Here is a 24,022-nt window from a genome sequence, read left to right on the forward strand (position 1 = left end):
TTAATTGTTAGGTAATTTCTATAATAAAGTAAATTATTATACTCATCCGGGGCTAACATAAAATTCATTGGGAATCCATATAAGAAGTATAATGCACCCCCATAGTCCTCCTTCAAGGAAAATACACTCACCATAGTCACCCATATAGTATAGTACACTCCTCAGTCCTCTATATAGTTTTTTACACTACTCCATAAAATTTAATTACACTCCTCAACGTGCACCATATAGCATAATACACTCTTCATACTCCTCCATATAGTGTAATACAATGCTCATTTCTCAATTTTGTATTAACCCCTTCCCGACCTTTGACGCATACGCTGCGTCATGAAAGTCTGTGCCTTCCCGACCTATGACGCAGCGTATGCGTCATGGAGGGATCGCGTCCCTGCAGATCGGGTGAAGGGGTTAACTCCCATTTTACCCGATCTGCAGAGACAGGGGGAGTGGTGCTTCAGCCCAGGGGGGGTGGCTTCACCCCCCCGTGGCTACGATCGCTCTGATTGGCTGTTGAAAGTGAAACTGCCAATCATAGCGATTTGTAATATTTCACCTATGAAAATGGTGAAATATTACAATCCAGCCATGGCCGATGCTGCAATAGCATCTGCCATGGCTGGAGACCCCGATCTGCCCCCACCCCAGCCCACCGATCGCCCCCCCAGTCGTCCTTTTTGCCCCGATCTCCGTTCCGCTCCCCTCCTCCCTCCTGTCGGCTCCCCCGGTCCTCCTGTCCGCTCCCCAGGTCCTCCGATCCCCCCCCCCGTGTTCCGGTCTCACCCCCCCATACTTACCTAGCTCCGATGTCCCTCCCGGTGTCCGGCCGTCTGCTTCATGGGCGCCGCCATCTTGGAAAATGGCGGGCGCATGCGCAGTACGCCCGCCGAATCTGCCAGCCGGCAGATTCGTTCCTGCACATTTTGGTCGCTGTGATAAGTTCTATCACAGCGATCAAAATAAAAAAAATAGTAAATAAATCACCCCCTTTATCACCCCCATAGGTAGGGATAATAATAAAATACAGAAAATATAATTATTTTTGTTTTTTCCATTAGGGTTAGGGGTAGGGGTAGGGTTAGGGTTAGGGGTAGGGTTGCACTTAGGGTTGCACTTAGGGTTGCACTTAGGGCCAGGGTTGCACTTAGGGTTGAACTTAGGGTTGCACTTAGGGCTAGGGTTGCACTTAGGGTTGCACTTAGGGCTAGGGTTGCACTTATGGTTGCACTTAGGGTTGCACTTAGGGCTAGGGTTGCACTTAGGGTTGCACTTAGGGTTGCACTTAGGGTTGCACTTAGGGCTAGGGTTGCACTTAGGGTTGCACTTAGGGCTAGGGTTGCACTTAGGGTTGTACTTAGGGCTAGGGTTGCACTTAGGGTTGCACTTAGGGCTAGGGTTGCACTTAGGGTTGCACTTAGGGTTGCACTTAGGGCTAGGGTTGCACTTAGGGTTGCACTTAGGGCTAGGGTTGCACTTAGGGTTGCACTTAGGGCTAGGGTTGCACTTAGGGTTGCACTTAGGGCTAGGGTTGCACTTAGGGTTGCACTTAGGGTTGCACTTAGGGCTAGGGTTGCACTTAGGGCTAGGGTTGCACTTAGGGTTGCACTTAGGGTTGCACTTAGGGCTAGGGTTGCACTTAGGGCTAGGGTTGCACTTAGGGCTAGAATTAGGGTTAGAATTAGGGTCAGAATTAGGCTATGTGCACACGGTGCGGATTTGGATGCGGATCCGCAGCGGATTGGTCGCTGCGGATTCGTATCAGTTTTCCATCACGTTTACAGTACCACGTAAACCTATGGAAAACCAAATCCCCTGTGCCCATGGTGCGGAAAATACAGCGCGGAAACGCTGCGTTGCATTTTCCGCAGCATGTCAATTCTTTGTGCAATTCCGCAGCGTTTTACACCTGCTCCATAATAGGAATCCGCAAGTGAAATCCACACAAAAAACACTGGAAATCCGCGGTAAATCCGCAGGTAAAGCGCATTGCGTTTTACCTGCAGATTTTTCAAAAACTGCGGAAAAATCCACACAAATCCGCAACGTGAGCACATAGCCTTAGGGTTGGAATTAGGGGTAAGACTAGGGTTAGGGGTGTGTTGGGGTTAGGGTTGTGGTTAGGGTTGGGATTAGAGTTAGGGGTGTGTTGGGGTTAGTGTTGGAGTTAGAATTGAGGGGTTTCCACTTTTTAGGCACATCAGGGGGTCTCCAAACGCGACACGGCGCCACCATTGATTCCAGCCAATCTTGCGTTGAAAAAGTAAAATGGTGCTCTCTCCCTTCCGAGCCCCGATGTGTGCCCAAACAGTGCTTTACCCCCACATATGGGGTACCAGCGTACTCAGGAGAAACTGATCAACAACTTTTGGGGTCCAATTTCTCCTGTAACCCTTGGGAAAATAAAAAAATCAGGGCTAAAAAAAATTTTTTTGAAGAAAGAAAACGTATTTATTATTTTCACGGCTCTGCGTTATAAACTTTTGTGAAGCACTTAGGGGTTCAAAGTGCTCACCACACATCTAGATAAGTTCCCTTGGGGGTTTAGTTTCCAAAATGGGGTCACTCGTGGGGGGTTTCTACTGTTTAGGCACATCAGGGGCTCTGCAAACGCAACGTGATGCCCGCAGAACATTCCATCAAAGTCTGCATTTCAAAACATCACTACTTCACTTCCAAGCCCCGGCATGTGCCCAAACAGTGGTTTACCCCCACATATGGGGTATCAGCATACTCAGGAGAAACTGGACAACAAATCTTGGGGTCAAATTTCTCCTGTTACCCTTGGGAAAATAAAAAAATCAGGGCTAAAAATCATTTTTGAGGAAAGAAAAATTATTTTTTATTTTCACGGCTCTGCGTTATAAACTTCTGTGAAGCACTTGTTGGTTTAAAGTGCTCACTATGCATCTAGATAAGTTCCTTGGGGGGTCTAGTTTCCAAAATGGGGTCACTTGTGGGGGAGCTCCAATGTTTAGGCACACAGGGGCTCTCCAAACGCGACATGGTGTCCGCTAACGATTGGAGCTACTTTTCCATTCAAAAAGTCAAATGGCGCGCCTTCCCTTCCGAGCCTTGCCATGTGCCCAAACAGTGGTTTACCCCCACATATGAGGTATCGGCGTACTCAGGAGAAATTGCCCAACAAATTTTAGGATCCATTTTATCCTGTTGCCCATGTGAAAATTAAAAAATTGAGGCTAAAAGAATTTTTTTGTGAAAAAAAAGTACTTTTTCATTTTTACGGATCAATTTGTGAAGCACCTGAGGGTTTACAGTGCTCACTATGCATCTAGATAAGTTCCTTGGGGGGTCTCCTTTCAAAAATGGGGTCACTTGTGGGGAAGCTCCAATGTTTAGTCACACAGGGGCTCTCCAAACGCGACATGGTTTCCGCTAACGATGGAGATAATTTTTCATTCAAAAAGTCAAATGGCGCTCCTTCCCTTCCGAGACTTACCATGTGCCCAAACAGTGGTTTACCCCCACATGTGAGCTATCAGCGTACTCAGAACAAATTGGACAACAACTTTCGTTGTCCAGTTTCTCCTTTTACCCTTGGGAAAATTAAAAAAAAGTTGCTAAAAGATCATTTTTGTGACTAAAAAGTTAAATGTTCATTTTTTCCTTCCATGTTGCTTCTGCTGCTGTGAAACACCTGAAGGGTTAATAAACTTCTTGAATGTGTTTTTGAGCACCTTGAGGGGTGCAGTTTTTAGAATGGTGTCACTTTTGGGTATTTTCAGCCATATAGAAACCTCAAATTGACTTCAAATGTGAGGTGGTCCCTAAAAAAAATGGTTTTGTAAATTTTGTTGTAAAAATGAGAAATCACTGGTCAAATTTTAACCCTTATAACTTCCTAGCAAAAAAAAATGTTGTTTCCAAAATTGTGCTGATGTAAAGTAAACATGTGGTAAATGTTATTTATTAACTATTTTGTGTCACATAACTCTCTGGTTTAACAGAATAAAAATTCAAAATGTGAAAATTGCGAAATTTTCAAAATTTTTGCCAAATTTCCGTTTTTTTCACAAATAAACTCAGAAATTATCGACCTAAATTTACCACTAACATGAAGCCCAATATGTCACGAAAAAACAATCTCAGAATCGCTACGATCCGTTGAAGCGTTCCGGAGTTATTACCTCATAAAGGGACACTGGTCAGAATTGCAAAAAATGGCAAGGTCATTAAGGCCAAAATAGGCTGGGTCATGAAGGGGTTAAACAACCATCATTATCCGCAATACAGTATAATACACTGTTCAGTCCTCCATGTTGTATTATACACTACACATAGTCCTCAATATATTAAAATACACTGCTAACAGCTCCATATAGTGTAATTTACTCCTCATAGTGCTCCATATAGTATAATGCTTCAACATCGTCAAAGATGTTGGACAATTCACCCAGATGCACCCTAGTTCTTCATATAGTATAATATATTTACCCTACTCCTCAATTAAGTATAATTAAGCCCACAGGTAGTATAATACAGCCAGCCCACAGAGTATACTGCATCCCTGCCATACAATAAAATGTAAAATCAAAAAAATATAATGTTTCCCTCGTCATAGTGGAATGCAGCCCCTCCATACAGGGGCATTCAGAAAGACATTAGCAAATGGTGACTAGGGGGCAGGGGATAAGGACACAAGGGGGCTAGGGGAGACAGGCACAAGTGTAACATAGGGTGGCTAGGGAGCAAGTAATACAGGCATAAGGGGATAAATATACGGTTAGGATGCTGGAGAGAAGGCTTAAAGTGGACTATTGGGCAAGGGAGACTGACACAAAGGAACTCCAAGGGCACAGTGGATAGGGACACCATGCCTGCAAGGGGACAGAGGAATACTGGACGGATACTTGGGAGGAGTGAAGAAGGGGGCACAGGGATTACAAGGACAGGGTTGATGGAGAACACACGGTGAGAAAGGTGACAGGGGAGACTTGACAGCAGGGCAGACGAGTCACACGTGGACAAGGGCCTTGGAATGCATGGGGGGTCCAGGAGGACTCAGGGCATGGGAGCATTGGGAGACCTGGGGAGGAGAAACAAGGTGTGTACGGGGGTCCATGAGTAGCACAATGACCTGAAACTAGGGACCTACTAGGACATGGTGCACGGGAGAGCAGGGAGTAAACGGGGCAGGTGTCACAGTGGGCAAGTGACACTGGTGGAAGAGACGGTGACACACAGGCAGCAGACACACCTCACAACTACCGTTCACGTACACCTCCATGTTCATCCCCGGATCCTACACATGGCTGATACGCTGCGGCATGGCCCTCCTGGTATTCTTCAGTCCACGTGCCCCACATTAGCTCCGGAGCCGCATGTTCCCAGTCCCAGCAGCCGCCACAGGGTTTGCCAATATGGCGGACACCATCACATGTGCAGATGCTGCACTGCCTGTGCCACGCATACAACATGTGCGCAATTAAGTGATGTCACCACGCACCCGCTGTCTCAAAGGCAGAGGTGAATGATGGGAGAGGGATCAAGAGATGAAGCTCTCAACTCCATCATTGATTTGAACTCAACCGCCATCATAGACGCTGTTATATTTCACAGGGGCATCTGCGACGGGGGGAATCCTCTGACTTTTTGGGACCCTTACTTGCCAGACCTGCTTCAACATTGGTAGTTACGCTCCTGACTAACACACAGTACATATATCATACACACAAACACACACACACACACCAACTACAGATAGAGCGCACACACACTACAGAATTCACACACACACACACACACTTGAAATTTTCAACACTACATATATCACAAACACACAACAGATGTCACACACACACACTATAGATATGTCACACACAAACACACACACCAGCTCATCTACACATCTCACAATCTCCTCTCTGGTAATGGTGAGGCTTATGTAAACTAGAATCTCATCTTCTTATGACTACAACAGCTCTGTGATGTCCTGCACCTTCACACGCTCTCGCCTTCTTTACCTGGGCTGCAGAGCAGGAGAAGCTGTTTCACCTTGTTAACTGGACCTGCTTCCTAACTCGGCTCTCAAATTCCACGGTTGCCAACTACCACGAGAAACGACTTGGAATGTTGCCATGCGGGAGGGATCTCCTGCACTGCCACATGCTGAGGATTGCCTCTGAACTTCCTGTCCCCTTCACAGTGGCAACGGCTGCCACAGTGTTAGTTATGCCACTGCATGAAGACATGAGTGTAATCAATATCAAACAGCAAATCAAAACAGGTAATCAGGCTGTCTTGCAGCCGTTAATCATGCAGTTTACACAGGAAAAAAAATGTAAACAAACTGGTAACTGTTAATTATCGATCTACCAATCATGCTTGGTAAAACACAACTAAATAGTATTATTGCTCTGCAATAATTTAAATTTTACTAAATATAAGTTTTCACAAAAATCACAATTAATACTATATGTTTCATACAAATCCATTACTTTAGCATCCTGCCAAAAAAAAAGCTTTGTCTTTTTCCTCCAATAAAAACATTATTAGTGTATATTTCGACTTTAATATTACAACACAAACATAAATAATGTGTGACTCTATTTGTGATTAATGGAACACAATAAGAATGCATGTGCACTCCCTATGTAACTGTACAACTGTAATTGTTGTATTTCCTTTATTAAGAAATGGTATAATAAACTAAAAAAATATTTACTTTTTTAATTAACTTTTTATTTTTAAAAAAAATAAAAATTTTGGGTGAATAATATAAACAATCAAAATATCATACAATTTGGCATTTCATGTCTAAATGACAAGTTATACCATGTCTTTGTTGAGTATGGAAAAATTAATGTTATTTTTTTTTATTACATATTTCAGAAAACTACGGAAAACAGCATATAGAAGCTTTACAGCATGGATCCACGGCTACTTAGGTGCCGGAAACAGACGACCCATACCGTCGTATGTTGTAACTAAAGTCCGTTTTGCTTTTCCAGACGATGATGATGAATATATGGGTTTTAAGCATAGCAATGACTATGCAGCCGAATTTATGGCTTTAGAATAGTTATTAATTTCTTGATTGTGTATAACAATAACCGTTGTTTAAAAATATTATATGTTTTTATGTAATTAACTTATGTTGTGTTTTAAAAATGAATACAAAATATTTATATTTTGGAATTTTACATGCAACGAGTTATAGTTAATAACTGGGAAACACTGTCTACACCAATGATACAATCATAAAAATTCTAAAAAGGCTTGTTTGTATATAACTAATTGTTATTTAATAAGGTTTCAACATTTATAATTATTTCAAATAAAATACTCAATTTCAAAAATTGTTATTTTTTAAAAAGGTTTTGAAAAAAATGTGTGTAAAATCATCACAGTAATGAGTATTTTTATAATCGACATTGTACCCTGGTTTTATTGTGAAAGCATTACTCAATCCAGGTTAACAAGTTCAGGTGAGCAGTGGTCTGTCCGGCTTGTAGACATTATGAGATCTCTCTCCCAAGTGAGGTGCGTAATTCTTTTCTACTTGTGCTAAGCTGTTGTTTAGGTCCCTGACGCTTTATATTTAATTCAAAGTACCCTGTCTCTATTGTCCAAAGATAGAAGTCTGTACAATAGGGAGTGCTAGCTTGTTTATAGTGTCTTGATCATGACCTTGGCTCACAGGTTACTGTCTCAACTTATACTACATGCAGGCAATTGACATACAGTCCGAAGGCCAACGGTTCTGTTTGGTGTCCTTGAGAACCAAAACAAAAAAATTTGTTAACTTTATACTTCATCCTTGTGCAATTTCCCACGGTGTTCTTCCCGTGTTCCCCTCCTGAGCCTCTACCTCCTCTGTGCTTCTTCCATCAAAGGTCCTTGACTACTCAATTATTTTGAATTATCTATCTTTACAGGGTTAGCATCACCCTGGGTTATGCTCGCCCCTTATGTCAGCTCCGGATGTCCTTCTACTCTCCTTTATCCTCTACTCCTCTGTCTAACTGAATTGTTAATAAGACCATGATATATAAAGTCTAAGGAAGATCCTATGAATCCAGTTCCTATGCTGACCCTCCAGGCCTTTATTGATATATGTTTAATGGCAGTTCCGTCACCCTTTCCTAATGGAATGAAACATCACTGCAAACTACGTTGACCTAGCTCATAGATATATATATATATATATATAATCTTTCTTTTTATATAGCACTAACATTCTGCAGAGCTTTACAGTTCGCACTCATTATCATCGCTGTCCCTGATTGGGCTTACAATCTAAATACCCTATCAATATGTCTTTGGAATGTGGGAGGAAAGCGGAGTGCCCGGAGAAAACCCACGCAAACACGGAGAGAACATACAAAACTCTTTGCAGATGTTGTCCTGTGTGGGATTAGAAACCAGGACTCTACAGCGCTGCAAGGCTGCAGTGCTAACCACTGAGCCAACGTGCTGCCCTACATATATATACATATATATACATATATATATATGCTGATAATAGAACACTTTAGTATAATTTGCATGTGATGACACTCTTTGTCCTTTACGTGGGCAATCATATCACAATAATTTGGTGTTCACTCTTCATGGGACTGATGGTAATCATCTGTGGGTGACGTAAGACCTATCATACAGATAAAGATGAGTGTTCATGTTTGTTCTGGTGTGTAACACATCACAGTTTTGTTAATGTTAAATTGATATGGCTCATACGAGCGACACTTTTTAATGACAGTGTAAGGCCTACCTAATATCTTTTGAATTCACACCAGATAAATACTTAGACCAACAAAGTCGCTAACACTACTATTCTTTGACCAATGCTGTTCTGTCAAATATGCCTTATACTTCACAAAGAATAACTGAGTATTCTATCTACAATAAAATTGTCTTAGGGTCACTTCCATCTGTCTGTCTGTCACAGATATTAATTGGTCGCGGCCTCTGTCTATCTATGTCGCAGATTGGTTGCGTAAAAATAGCCACGAGCAATCAGCGACAGGCATAGTCCGTAAGAAAATGCCCACTCCTTAATACCCGCAATCACTAGCTGTTGCCCGCATACTCCACTACTGCCACCGCTAACACATGGTTAATGCAGGCGGCAAGGGACCGCGTTTTGGAGCGTGTAATAAACTATGTTATCCACGCTCTTTACCCTGTGTGGTCAACGCTTTTTACTATTGATGCTGTCTATCCAGGATCAACAGTTCAAAATTGTTTTTTTTTAAATAATAATCACAAAAAATATAAACCTGCTATTCTCTCCCTCCGTAGTCCACTGAACCGCACCCGCCTCCTGCCATCTTCCATTCCCGGCGCTGCATTGCGAATTTACATAGAAGAATTAGTGGTCTCGCTCATTCAATTTACTACGTGACTGGGCAATATACTACGTGGCTGGCCAATATACTATGTACCTGGGTAGTATAGTATGTGACTGGGCAATCTACTACGTGGCTGTGCAATATACTAGGAAAATGGTCTATATACTACGTGGACATGCATATTCTAGAATACCAGATCCGTTTGAGTCCGTTTGACGTCACCGCTGTGCTCTGCTTTACTGGCGGCGCTGACAAATTCAGTGCAGGAAGCTGTGAGAAGCAGCGCGTAACCCTGTGGACGCCGGGGGACGTGACAAACATCAGAATGTGAGTATGTTTTTTTTTTTGGTTATTTGAAATTGATAAACAGGGTAAATATTGTGTTACTAGGAGCGTCCCTGAACTTAGTAACCCGATGTTTACCCTGGTTATCCGGGTGCTGCAGGGGGACTTCTGCATCGTTGAAGACAGTTTCAACGATGCCAAAGACGTTCCCCTGATCGTTGGTCGCTGGAGAGAGCTGTCTGTGTGACAGCTCCCCCGCAACCACACAACGACTTACCAACGATCACGGCCAGGTCATATCGCAGGTCGTGATTGTTGCTAAGTCGTTTAGTGTAACGTTACCTTTAAGTTTCAATACTATATTGGCTTTAATATTTCCCTTTAATTTAATTGATCTTCTTTAAAAACTTCACCATTTTTACTGTTTTAAAAGATACTCCTATCTCCTTATTTTTTTAAAAATGTAATACAATACTTTAGTGGTGGATGTATTAATGGTAAAAACTTACATAAATTTAGGCCTTAATTTTTATTAACAAAATAAATATGAACAGACAAATCAAAGTAACATTTATAATATTCTGAACATAGGATATTTGAAACATAACAATCCAATAAATAATAAACAGTAAATTTTCACATTAAATGTAATAAATGGTCACCTGTCAACATGAAATTCGTGGGTGAGGTAAGCACACTGGCATCAGAGGCTTATGCCCAGCATTCTGTAATGCAGTAGATAAGCCTCCAAAGTTACCTTAAAGATTAGAAAAAGACGTTAGATTAAACTCGCCCAAGGGCCGAGCACGCTATTGGTCCGAGTCGGCGCCTACCAGCTTCATCAGATGACGTCCTCTTCTTGTCTTCACACTGCGTCTCCGGCGCAGGCGTCCTCTGTCTGCCCTGTTGATGGCAGAGCACAGTACTGCAGTGCTCAGGCACTGGGTCTCTATGAAATTTTTTTTGCGCATGCACACTGCAGTACTTTGCTCGGCCCTCAACAGGGTAGACAAAGTACGCCAGCACTGGAGCAGCAGCGTGAAGACAAGAACAGGACGTCATCTGATGAGGATGTGAGGCTCCCAACCCGGACCAACAGCGGGACCGCCCCTGGGTGAGTATAATGTAACTTCTTTTTCTTCTCTTTTAGGATACATCTGGGCATTATCTACAGCATTACAGAATGCATTACAGAATGCTGAAGATAAGCCCCTGATGCCGGTGTGCTTAGATCACCAGCGATTATTGTGGGTAACAGGTTCCCTTTAATAGTATATTGTCCTCTTCCTGTGTTTCTGCTGCGGCTCTGGTGCTGCCGTAGTTTCTATGAACTCGAAAGGTAATTACAAATTAATTATGTTCACAGGAGACGTTTAAGGTAAGAGGCGCACAGCGCATGCGCACTGCATAAATTTGCTGTGCCCTCAATACGGCATACAAAGTACGCCTGCGCTGTAGCCGAGACAGCAATACAAGAAGAGGATGTTATCCTATGTTGTTTGTAGGTAATGGACCTTAATGAAACGCACATTGGACTGGTCCACTGCTGTAATGCTCAAGTGTGATTATAACAAACTTTTTCTCCATTTTTAAGGAAACAACGTTGGCTTAGGTACATCCTTACAGAATGCTATAGATAAACCCATGAACTGGTGGCATTAGATCATATATTTTTTTGTGGGTGACAACTTCCCTTGTAATATAACTGTTACTTTTTTGTGCATAATAAAAACGCTCTTCAAGGAGAGATTACATTTAAACTTTAAATTAGTGTTTGTAAGGGTTATCTTCCCAACTTCTGGACCAATTTTTTTTTAGCACTTGTTTACTGCCTTTTCCTGTCAATTGAGTGATGTTTCAAAAATTTGTGCCGATCTAAATGTTTTTAAATCTGAAAATTCTTTGTTTTTTTAAATCTTCTTTTTTTGGACGCTCTTTGTTGCTGATATTGGGGGGCATACTAGGAGTTCTGGAGATCCATGGGGAAGATATCTCACCTTTTGCAAGTCTCAGAACATTGCCAGACAGCTCCTCTATGTATTCCACAGATACTTTATCAAACACATCACGCACAATCCATCTTGTTTTTCCTTTAGGAAAAACAATTTTTGTGCGTTTTGTGCCAACGGCATCAGTATTTTTTTTGGCTACCTTAACTGTTGCAATTTGTCTTCCGACATTATAATTGTGTGTTAAAGCGGCGAGTTTTGTCCGTGCTTCCATTGAATCAATCCCAAAATGGATGCGTTTGGGTCGGTATTTCAACACAAGACTATGGAAATTTTCCAATGATCCTGTGTGACAATTGTGCACTAAGTGTGGCAAATCTTTCAACAATTGTGGGCTTGACACAATTTTCTTAATATTTATGTAAGGTGGTGTTTCTTTTTTTAACCACAAAATTGTACCATCCTCCGTATCTTCTACCAGTGGTCCATGACTGCATTGGTGGTACATGTTGCAGCCATCCCACTCATGTGTGTTTGTAATGTGTTGCAGGCACGACAACCATTTTTCCTGTAGCAAGTCAACATTGTCATTACAGGTTTTAATGGACCACCAGAGATGTAGTGCAATTTTATCGATCCAAGGTGTAATTTCCTTGCTTAGTTTAGATTGACTTGCCGCTTTTAGTTTTTTCTTTACAGATTTGGCATAATGCCACACATCAAACTGGTGGTTGATGTAAGAATAGTCTTTTCGCATTTTGCTTCGTATGCTCACGTGTCTATCAGAAGCAAAAATTTTGATTTTAAATTCAGATTTGAGTAGGCGATCCATACAAACTGTGAACCCAAAAATTTCCATAGCAACAGATGATGTGCATTGTGTTAGTTGCACAACCTCAAAGTCAATTATTTTTTCAGAAATTGTGTCCATGACGGTATATACACAGTATTTTGCACTGTGACCAGGACTGTCACATTGTCCATCACCGGAAACTATGATGTTTTTTCTAATTAGTTCCTTTGTAACATTTTCTTGTTCAGTTTTCCAAGCAATGTCAATAGCAGGGAATAAAAATTTGCTTTGGTACCTATAGTAAGTTTTTTCTGAAATTGACAACACTCCAAAAATGTTTAAAAGTTCATGGACTTTTTGAAAATTAAGTCCACTGAATAGAATTGCGGAAGACAGCAAAATGTTTCCAGCTGCAAAATTACCTATTTTCGGCTGTGATTCAAAAATAAGGTTTTGGTGACCTAGTCGGCATGTGCCAATAACTTTGATGTAAGTACCCTCTATTATTTTTCTTACGCTTACTATTAAATGTTTGCATCCATTACGTTCTTGACATTTCACTTTTTTAAATAGATTGTCTAAGCACGATTCAAAAACAATTAGTTTCCTTTCAGTAACAGTTTCATTTATGGTTTTAACACATTCCTCACCATGGATTGGTAATTGTTCTTGCAAGCTTAGAGATCCAAATGCAAATAGATCAGATTCTGTTGCACTGGGCAATTCTGGAATATAATCTGAATCTTCTGTAATAGTAGTTTTCTGATTTTGTCCACTAGAAATGTCAGCACTGGAAGGTAGTGGTGATAGTGGTGTTATCCCTTGGTAAAATTCCTTTTCTAACATCAATGATTTCTTTATATGTAAATTTTGAACATTTTGTCTTTTCTTCAATGGTGATTGTAAGTCTGTTGCAAAATTTGGCGTAGAAAATAATGGTTGTTCTTCACCCTTTCCTGATGTTTCAAAATCAACTATTACTTCATCACCCATATTTCCTTCACTTCCCAACACTTGATCGAAGAATACTGAAGAATTTTCCAGTGTAAAGTCTGTTTGTATGGCAATACTCCGAAATTCTTTTTCTGATGCATCCGAAAAATCTATGTTAACACTGCGGGTATCAGTTGTAACTGATCTGCTGCTTTCAGCTGTTTGCCGTTGCCTTTTTCTGTGACTACGCTTACCTGTAGTCAAATTTTCTTGAATAACAAATTGTACCTCTTCTAAAGGAGGGAATAGCGATGGTAAAGCATTTGGAAGCAATGATCGTCCACAAACATTGTAAATGTAGCAATCAGGTGTGAAGTGTTTTGAACACATACGATATTTGTTGTTCTTGTTTCCATCAAATATATTCTGAGCTAATAGTTCAACATTGGAAAACACTTGACCAGTTTGGAGAAGCCATTGCGCAATTGCCTTAACATCCTTTGGAAATGGGTGTAAAGTAATATCACGGCTCTGACCCTGTCTACCAGTCCCACTGCAGCACTCATTTACAATGCAGTTTGGCATTGTGTCTTTAAAGTTTGTCCTTAAAATAAAAAAATTAATAAAATTATTATTTCATAAAAAATTAAAACATAAGACATTTCTAGATTCCAAATGTAAACATTACAGCTAAAGAGATTTGCAAATTGCCTCTGCTGAATAAAAAAGAGGACTTTACTCTATAGCGCCACCTGTTGGAAGTAGCGATCCTACAAGTCACAATCAACCCTCTAACGAGTCGTGCAATATGACTTATGATAAAAGCCAACTCAGTATCTCAATTCGCAGACACGGTGTTTCGGGCTGTTGGCCCTCGTCAGTGCGAAGCATGAGAACTGATTTGGCTAGGTGAGAGGCTCTGGACTGGGGTCTAAGGGGTAACATTTCTCCTTATGGAGAGTGACATACCAGCTGGCTTGTCAAGGTAAGGAGGCTTATTCGACGTACAATGCTCCTCTGGGAAAGCTAAATAGATTAATATGTAGATAGTTAATAGATAGGTTGATAATGATATAATTAATATATTAACAAATAATGAAGAGATAGATGATAGATACATAGATTGATAAAGTTTAAAGTTATGCAGTATGTTCAGAATTTTTATTAAATCTATATTTTTAAGGTTTATAATTATTATTAATCAACATCTATGTTCACAATCAACCCAAAAGCCTCTCTCTGTCAACAGTCCACACAGCTACAAATGTGTTTGCTGATTAGTATTACACATGAATGTGAAATGCTCCTTCACTTCAATCACGATAACATGCCAACGCTAAACTTCAATGTTTTTAGATTAATGTCTGCCTATACTCACCCTTCAGCCTCAATCAGGCTAACATTTACATGCTACAAGGACTACTTGACAGACCAAACATTTATGGTCTCCTTCGCCATCGCCAGCTACCAAATTCCGCCCCTTGTCCGTCTGTGTTCCTCAAGACTTGGTTCTAGGACACCTACTCTTCTCCATCAACATCCTCTGACTAGTAGAGCTTCAAGTATCCCAGGGTATACAGTATTTTTATCTCTAAAACGATAACAAAATGATTATCTTATCCGGCACGGTACAAGAAATGTTCCTTCATTAAACTCACCATCCGTCACATACAATATCGGTTCTAACGAGTTCACATACAATGTGACTGTCAGGCGCAGGATAGAAAAATAACTATACTATGTAATGTTTGCAATTGCAGTGCTCTAAAAGTGATAATTGACCTTCATAGGGATGTAATAAAATAGACTACATATAATTATTTTCCCAAAAAAATATTTTCTTACAATTAAAACTAATAACTTTGACATACAAACATTTCAAAACTCCAGCCAAATAGTCAACAGTTTGACTCTGTTCAAAAACTGTACAAAGACAATTTATGGTAAGTTAATTATTTTTTACGTACTTTAAGTACTATTAAACACATATTCAATCAGAATTAGATACTGAATATTCCTATGAAAAATTACACTTGCAGAGCAAAGAGCAAGAATTACACTTCATTTTTGCATGTGTCAGGCAGATTGCATTATGAAATTTGTGACATTCATAATTAGAAAGCCTTCTGATTCCACTTTCCGTGGTGCATGTGTTGCATCTCCTTCTTTTGGGAGGTGGTGCAAGTGGTGAATTTTCACTATCATCTTCTGGGCGTAATCTACTGTATATGCCTGAGCAGCACACTCTATATTTTAATATGCATTATTTCTATGAAATATCCTCACACTTTGTGCTACACTTTAATAAAACAACCTAAAAAATTGTGATTACAAAGAAAGGTAAAATACCAACCTTATTGAGTGTGACGTGATCACATAAAATGAGCCTGAGAGATTATGGAAGTTATAGCTGTCCTCATGAAGCTCTGTAATCCAACTGTGGTATGAGGTTTCACTGAGCTGATAGAGACAGGAGACTACATGGAGGGAGGGGATTTCCTCACAATCAGGTGATAAGGAGAAATGAAAGTAAAAGAGAAGCGCCTGTAAGGCCTATTGTATGTGACAGAGGGTTTAAAAAAAAAAATTTCTGTGTGCTATCTGTGACTTCTTTTCTGCTCGCCTTGTAAAACCCAAAGTTGAAAATACAGAATTCTTCATCTTAACACCATCAATATCTAACTGTCCACCAGACTTATCCATCAAGGTCAATGGCTATTCTCTTTCCCCTGTCCCACTTGCTTTGTTTATCAGGTTTATACTGTATTCAGCATTAACTTTCAAGCCACATATACAAGCCATTGACTCATTTGGTATGTGATCCGTAATTTTTTTTATTTATGATACGCACCTGCCTTGCAAGCATCACAACAAAAAAAGGGTTGCATGTCGTTACCTCCCTTAAAGATTAATGTAACATCATACTCTATGGCTTAACCCTTATAACACATTTAACAATACAGTCATTCCAAATGCCAGATTCACAAATAATCTGCCTGCCTCCCCACTACTACACAGGGTCTCCCCTATGCCAAGCCCTTCACTGTCTTCTTATACCTCAGAGACAAGTCAAGTTACAAAACCCTTACAGTAACAGACAAAGCGTTGCAAATTCTGTAACGCTACTTTGCAACACGCAACCTCCATTAATCTCTACACCTACATCTGTACTCCCCGATCATGTGTGTTCTTCACAAAACCGCATTATAAACTTATCCCATACTTCCCCCATACAATGTTACTTTTATAACGAAAAAAAAATTATCTCACAAAACAGTTTTACCTTTTATATGAACCTTAAAACTGTTGTTTTTAAAAAAGAAAAAAGCCTGAATTGTTCCTCACACAACTGTAATGCCGAACTTAGAAGTCTTCCCTTGTCCTAGTGTATCCTAACCAATTACATACAAAGTAATTTCCCTTGCGTACATATTACGTGTGTGGTTAGCACGGTGGCGCAATGGTTAGCACAGCAGACTTGCAGCGCTGTATTTCTGCCTTTTAACCCCACCAAGGACAACATCTGCAAAGAGTTTGTATGTTCTCCCCGTGTTTGCGTGTGTTTCCTCCAGGTTTTCTCCTTTCTTAACACATTCCAAAGACATACTGAGAGGGAATCTAGATTGTGAGCCCAAACGGGGAAAGTGATGATAATGTGTGCAACCTGTAAAGCATGGTCTAATAATTTGGCGCAATCTCAAAAGTACTATTATTATTATTAGTAGTACTAATTAGTGTTGAGCATTCCGATACCGCAAGTATCGGGTATTGGCCGATACTTGTGGGTATCGGAATTCCGATACCGAGATCCGATACTTTTGTGGTATCGGGTATCGGTATCGAAACAACATTAATGTGTAAAATAAAGAATTAAAATAAAAAATATTGCAAAACTAACCTCTCCCACGAAGCCTGGACCTCACCGAGGGAACCGGGAGCGTTCTTTGCTTAAAATGCGCGCGTTTAATTCCTACCGTGACGTCACGACCAATCACAGCAAGCCGTGACGTAATTTCAGGTCCTGAATGGCTATTTCTGAAATCAGGACCTGAAATTACGTCACGGCTTGCTGTGATTGTTTGCGTTGCGGCCACATGGGCGGCACGCAACCAATCACAAGCCGTGACATCACGGGAGGAAGGAAACGCGCACATTTTAAGTAAAGAACGCTCCCGATTCCCTCGGTGAGGTCCAGGCTGCGTGGGAGGGGTGAGTATAGCAATATTTTTTATTTTAATTCTTTATTTTACACATTAATATGGTTCCCAGGGCCTGAAGGGGAGTTTCCTCTCCTTCAGACCCTGGGAACCATCAGGAATACCGTCCGATACTTGAGTCCCATTGACTTGTATTGGTATCGGGTATCGGTATCGGATTAGATCCGATACTTTGCCGGTATCGGCCGATACTTTCCGATTCCGATACTTTCAAGTATCAGACGGTATCGCTCAACACTAGTACTGATACCTTCTGTATCTGTGTGCTTGTTTTTAATTAAAGTGTAATTTCATTTCTGTAATTTGTTAGCTATTTCACATGTTAAGCGTTGTTTTCGAAATTGAGCTCAAAAATTGTATAATACATAATAAAAATTAAGTATATAAAATAAACTCCTCGCTATTTAGGGTGCTTCATGCGGCAGATCTTCTAAAATGTCATGATCTGGGATTCAGTATGACTGTAATGCCGACATCACACTCGCAGTATTTGTTCAGTATTCTACATCAGCATTTCTCTGGCCAAACCATGAGTGGAACAAATTGAAGAAAATTATAAATAATAACATAAGCACCACTTCTGCATTTATCACCCACTCCTGTATTTGGCTGAGAAATGCTGATGTAAAAAAGTTACCTAATCTTGGTAGTGTGACGACAGCCTAAGGCTAGGTTCACATTGCGTTATTGGGTGATCGCTAACGGACAGCATTGCACGGTGAAATTGTCGCAATTAACGCCGTGAAATGGGACCATTAGCGCACCCATTGACAGCAATGTTCTTTTTGCCTGCAGCGCATCACTAGCGCGTGCCTTTTTCGGCACGCGCTAGCAATGTACCGTTATTTTGTAGCGCGCCTCGGACGGTGCTTGCAGCGTCCGCGGAGCGCCCGAGGTCCATTCCACGCTCTCGCTGTTCGGGGATCTGCGTTTGCGGGGATGTTAACGCGACCCCCAAAAATACATCGCGTTAGCACAATCCGCTAGCGCTAAACGAATTGCCCTAACGCAATGTGAACCTAGCCTAAGAAACCAACTAATGAAGTTTACTTATCATATCCTGTTAATTCTTCATGTGTCTGCCAACTCTATGATGTGTTTCTTATGTATTTCAGTAAGTTTAATCTTCACTCAGGCACTGTGTCCTAAATGGCATAGTGTTGGAGGGCAGCATTGATATTTGACTTTGGAGACTGTAAGCACATCTCCCTAATCAATTAGAACAACAAAGCAAATGTTTTATTGTGTTTGTTATTTAAACATGTAAACAAGGCTTGTCATCTACGAAAGATGATTGTCAATAAACAGTCATGATTTTGAAGACTTATGTTGTTGTAAAACTTCTTGATTTTATTTCTTATGGATGCGTCTGTGTTTGAAGTAACATTATGTTTTGAAGATGTTTTCAGGTAACCTTGTCTATATCTGTTCTGTGGCTGAAGTCAGTATATGAGCTCCTTGAACAGTTCATTTGACGTAATAATTCTTTTTTGTTTTGACATTCACTTTGACCTTTGTTGTATTATATAAACCGGTGTGCCACTTTACAAAATGAAGTAACAATGATATCAAATGAAGGACGGCAATGACTCACATAATTTTCCCTACATAATAAGCGTCCAATTTATGACCGTGACTTAGGAGCATCTTTCTGCAATGAGACAGATAAGACCACACAGTAATCGTAACGTTGAATGTAACCTGTCACATGAAATTAGCGGGACAGGTTTGTGGTTGTATCGGAATTGTTTTCAGGGGATTTCATTCAACCTTTCCTTACCCGCTGGCAATATTGCCTTGTGCAGGTGTTTTCTTTGGAGAACACAGCATGAACTTCAAACCAATATTGCGTCCATCATGCAGCCAGCGGGTAAGGAAAGGGTGAATCTAACACCAGAAATCCCCGCCCATATGACCGCAAACCTGTACCGCCCAATTCAGTAGTCAGGTTCCCTTTAAACAGTTAACCAAAAATTATAAGTGGAATTAAGACCACCAGCATCAGGGCTTATGTACAGCATTCCATAATGCTGTCTATAAACCCCTTGATGTATCATCTCCTATGAGAAAAAGGAGATTAGATTATAGTAACCCAGGGGCAGTACCAGTAATATTGGCGTCGCTGTCAGGACCGTGGTATCCCTTCTTTATCAGATGAGTTCATCTTCTTGATTTTACGCCGCTGCTTTTCAGGGTGCAGGTGTACTTTGTCTGCCCTGTTGTTGTTTGACACATCACCATTGGCAGAGCTGCTGGTGCCCCCACCTTCTGTCTCTTACCCATTATCCCATTTAATGTAAGTCCGGAATTACAGTGTCTTCTCCACTCTGTACAAGTCTTTCCTTGTACATTTTTTTTTAACTATGAAATAGCTCTGCTTTCCGGCTCTGCTGCTTACACAGTGCAGAGAAGCTGAGACGCCGGGGACAGACACCGGAATTTGAGTATGTACTGTTTTTTTTTTTTAGCCTTTACGCTGGTAACCAGGGTAAATATCGGGTTACTAAGCGCGGCCCTGCGCTTAGTAACCCGATGTTTACCCTGGTTACTCGGGGACTTCGGCATCGCTCCAGCGCCGTGATTGCAAAGTGTGACCACAGTCTACGACGCTGGAGCGATAATTAGACGACGCTGCGACGTCACGGATCGTGCAGTTGTAGCGACGAAAATTGCACTGTGTGACAGTACCCTTAGTCTCCTTAGCTGTTCTTGTCTGCTCCTGCACTGTTATTTTCAAGGATTTTCCTTGCAATAAAATCAGAAGGAGATATGTTGAGAGATAAATGATGTTTAGAAAGCTAGACAAACTAACCAAATGAAAGAGTTACAAACTTTAATTTGTCTAATAATGTTTTATTTAAACGTTATTTATATTTAAAATTCGTTTTCTTAGACTTTTATACGGTATTCTCTTGTGCTGTAGTCTTCTGCTCTTGTCCGGTGCTCTTTTCTTCTGCTTACTCCAGGAAAGACAGATTCAATGACGTTCCTGGTACATTACGAAAAAAGTAAAATAAAATTATATGTAAATGAAAGCACATCGATACATATAATTATTTAGTTACATAAACAAAAATGATCACATAGCAATATTTTTTTTTTGATGGAAGGTAACCCCTGGATATGTCACGGAGGGTCAAAATGAGGGGGGCATGACCGAAGCAGGTAGCGAGTGACAATTTAGATTTGTGATTTGGGCTTATGCTGGTTTATGACCGGGTAAAGGTTTGGGAGAAGAGAGGTAGTAAGTGTCTGATTTGTTAAAGGGCAAGTGATTTTTGGTAAAGTGACGTAGAACTGTGGCAAAAGGAGTATGGACAAAGGGTGATAAAAAGGCCACATGGAGGAGCCGTGATCAGATGTCGCTACCAAGATGGCCGAACATTAATCCACAACCAAGCATACCAGAGGAAAAGAAGTACGACCGTGTAGCAGTAGCCTGAATAAAAATTTGAATGACGACCTTAATGATATTTATCACAAAATATAACTTTGTCAGTTAACTTGTAAGGCCAGGGGAAGGTAAAGTATTGTCCATGGTTCCATGAAGCTTTTGAAAACAGGTGATTTTCCCTCTCATGACTGGTGTAGGATAGCTATTTGTGAGCCACATGTTATGTAATGTAATTGCAATTATGATTTTAGCTGAGTTTGGTCTTTGAATCTAGCCAAAAATTAGACTAAAGGGGTGAATATTGAATTGCGGGACCCTCCAACAGTGAATAGTTACTTTGTTGGTGGTCTGATGATACTTTGATGATACCTGACGCGGCAATTCGGGATCACATTAACAAGGGACACGTAGGGCCACCTGATGTTGTTGGTCGGGTAAGCGTTACCACTGTGTGTTTACCCGACGATGGAAGTCGGGTAGAGGTTAACGGTGTGTAGGCAACCTCTTCCCTCATTTCATAGTGCTTCCGAGTTTTGGGAAAAACAGGGCTGGAAGTAGGGCTGAGAGGGAAGAGTCAATGACGAAAGGTTAATGACCAGACCATGATCAAGCTAGGTTAGAGGGCCTCACAAACGTTATTTTATTATGATTAATAATAAATTATCAGCAGTGGACATTATTATACCAAATTAATGGTGTGCTTAGTCAATAAATAATTGTCGGGAAATCACGGAGAGTCAACCTTGCCAAGGTAATGAGTAGATCAATACATAGATAAGTAATGATAAAGATAAATGTAATTTGATGGAAGTAAAGATACATTATAATAGAAGAAATCCTATAGTCAGAAGTAATGAGAGAGACAGATGTAATAATAATGAAAGCTACCTAGATCGATTGTTAGCTAGATAGATATATAGATTAAAAGAGGGTTTTTTAACCAAAAAAAAAAATCTAAACATTGGTTGCATTAATAAAGCTTACAATTTGGCATAGCATTCATTCCTTTTTAAAAAAAAAATAATGTCATTAACAATACAATCAATAATGAATGATATTAGAAATGAATAAAAAAAAAAGCTTATAGATAGAATGAATGATATAGAATAAATTAGAGAAGTAATGCAAGCATTGTTTTTTTTTTTTAAAAAAATTGTAAAAATACTAAAATCATACACCGTATACTACCTGTATTAACCGGAGTACAATAACTATCGCAGGTCCCACGACGATCTCCCGTATAGAACAGTGAGATCGGGTGATGTCACTGCTCTATAGGACCCTCAGCGACACACTGACAGGAGACAATGGCTCCTGCACTGCATCACTGAAGAGGTTAACCTTAGTTCATAGTCTCAGTTTCTGTCAAAGGTGCCTGAACAGCATTGCCAGAAGTGAGGCCAGGGACTATTTTCTCACAATGGTGTAGGAATATATTGTGAGGAACACATTGTGGATGGATATCTTCCATCATTGTGTTCCTGTAGCCCCGGGAGAGCAGTCACATCAACAGATGCTCCTGCTCTCCACGGTAGATCGTCGTGGGACACTCGTTTACATTGGATTTCTGCGGACAGGGTGTTAATTAATTTTTTTTGTTTAAAGATGACACTGGCTTCGGGGATCAAAGTGACAAGTGATGGTGAGTATGTAATGTATGTTATATGTACTGTATGTCTGTATTGTATGTATGTTGTGTATGGTGTATGTTGCATGCTGCATGTCGCATGCTGTTGCAACTCACATGCTATCACATGTGGCATGGTTCTGCATGTTGCATTCTGACGCATGTTTTTTGCATGTCTCATGTGTTTGCATGTCGCACGTAGTCTGATGTTGTTGCATGTAGTCGCATGTTGTTGCATGGCGCATGTACTCGAATGTTGCATGTTGTTGCATGTAGTCGCATGTTGATTGTTGTTGCATGTTCTTCCATGTAGTAGCATGTCGCATGTAGTAGCATGTTGTTGCATGTCGCATGTTGCATGTTGTTGCATGTCGCATGTCATTGTATTTAGTCGCATGTTGACGCATGTCGCATGTATTCTCATGTTGCACGATGTTGCATGTCGCATGGGGTTGAATGTTGTCGCTTGTCGCATGTTGCTGCATTTAGACTCATGTTGTTGCATGGCACATGTAGTCGCATGTTATAGCATGTTGCATGTAGTGGCATGTTGCGTGTAGTCGGTAGTTGCATGTCGAATGTAGTCGCATGTAGTTGCATGTCGCACGTACGTCACTTGTTGCATGTCGCATGTAGTAGCATGTTGTTGCATGTCTCATGTAGTCGCATGTCGCATGTTGTTGCATGTTGTCACATGTCGTCTCATGTAATTGCATGTCGCATGTTGTCACAATTTTATTTCATGTTGATGCATGTCGCATGTAGTCGCTTGTTGGCGCATGGTGTATGTAGTTGCATGTGTCATGTAGTCGCATGTGGCATGTTGTTGCATGTCGCATGTAGTTGCATGACGCATGTAGTCGCATGGTGCATATTGTTGAATGTCGCATGTACTCACATGTAGTCTCATGTTGCTTGTCGCCTGTTGTTGCATATCGCGCATGTAGTCGCATGTTGCGTGTAGCATGTTTTCATATGTCGCATGTTGGAATTGCACGTTGCATGTCGAACACAGTATGTTGCATGTCAAATGTGGTAAGTTGCTAGTCGTATATCGCAGGGTGTATGTCATAAGTGTTTATGTTGCCGGGTGTATGTTTTATGTAATCTGCTCTTAGATAGATGAGATAGACACATAGATATACAGAGGGAATAAGAAAGTTAGAAGGTATACCATAGATAGAATGGGATAGCTAGCTGAAAAGAGATAGATAATAGATAGATAGATGGATACATAGATAGAAAAATAGATATATAGTAAGAACGATAGATAATTGATAGATAGAATGATCGATAGATAGATTAAAGATAGACAGATAGAAATAACGATAGATAAATAGATAGTAAGAACGATAAATAGATAGAAAGATCGATAGATAATAGATAGATAGATAGAAAGAACGATAGATAGATAGATAGAAAAAACAATAGATAGATAATAGATAAATAGAAAGATCGATAGATAGAATGATAGATAGATAATTGATAGATAGAATGATTGATAGATAGATTA

General features: G+C 40.5%; 2 protein-coding genes across 2 annotated transcripts in view; one reads left to right on the forward strand and one right to left on the reverse strand.

Annotated features, from left to right (window-relative positions):
- The window catches only part of LOC143818530 (uncharacterized), a 31,852-nt gene extending 24,540 nt beyond the window's left edge, over window positions 1-7,312 (forward strand). The window contains exon 6 of the mRNA XM_077299810.1: window positions 6,850-7,312. Coding sequence (XP_077155925.1) covers window positions 6,850-7,039 — 190 coding nt within the window. The 3' untranslated portion in view covers window positions 7,040-7,312. The remainder of the gene's footprint in view (window positions 1-6,849) is intronic.
- LOC143817060 (serine/threonine-protein kinase Nek3-like) overlaps window positions 1-24,022 on the reverse strand; it is an 852,762-nt gene that overhangs the window by 453,701 nt on the left and 375,039 nt on the right. The window lies entirely within an intron of this gene.

The sequence above is a fragment of the Ranitomeya variabilis genome, chromosome 3, assembly GCF_051348905.1.
Source record: "Ranitomeya variabilis isolate aRanVar5 chromosome 3, aRanVar5.hap1, whole genome shotgun sequence".
Taxonomy (NCBI): domain Eukaryota; kingdom Metazoa; phylum Chordata; class Amphibia; order Anura; family Dendrobatidae; genus Ranitomeya; species Ranitomeya variabilis.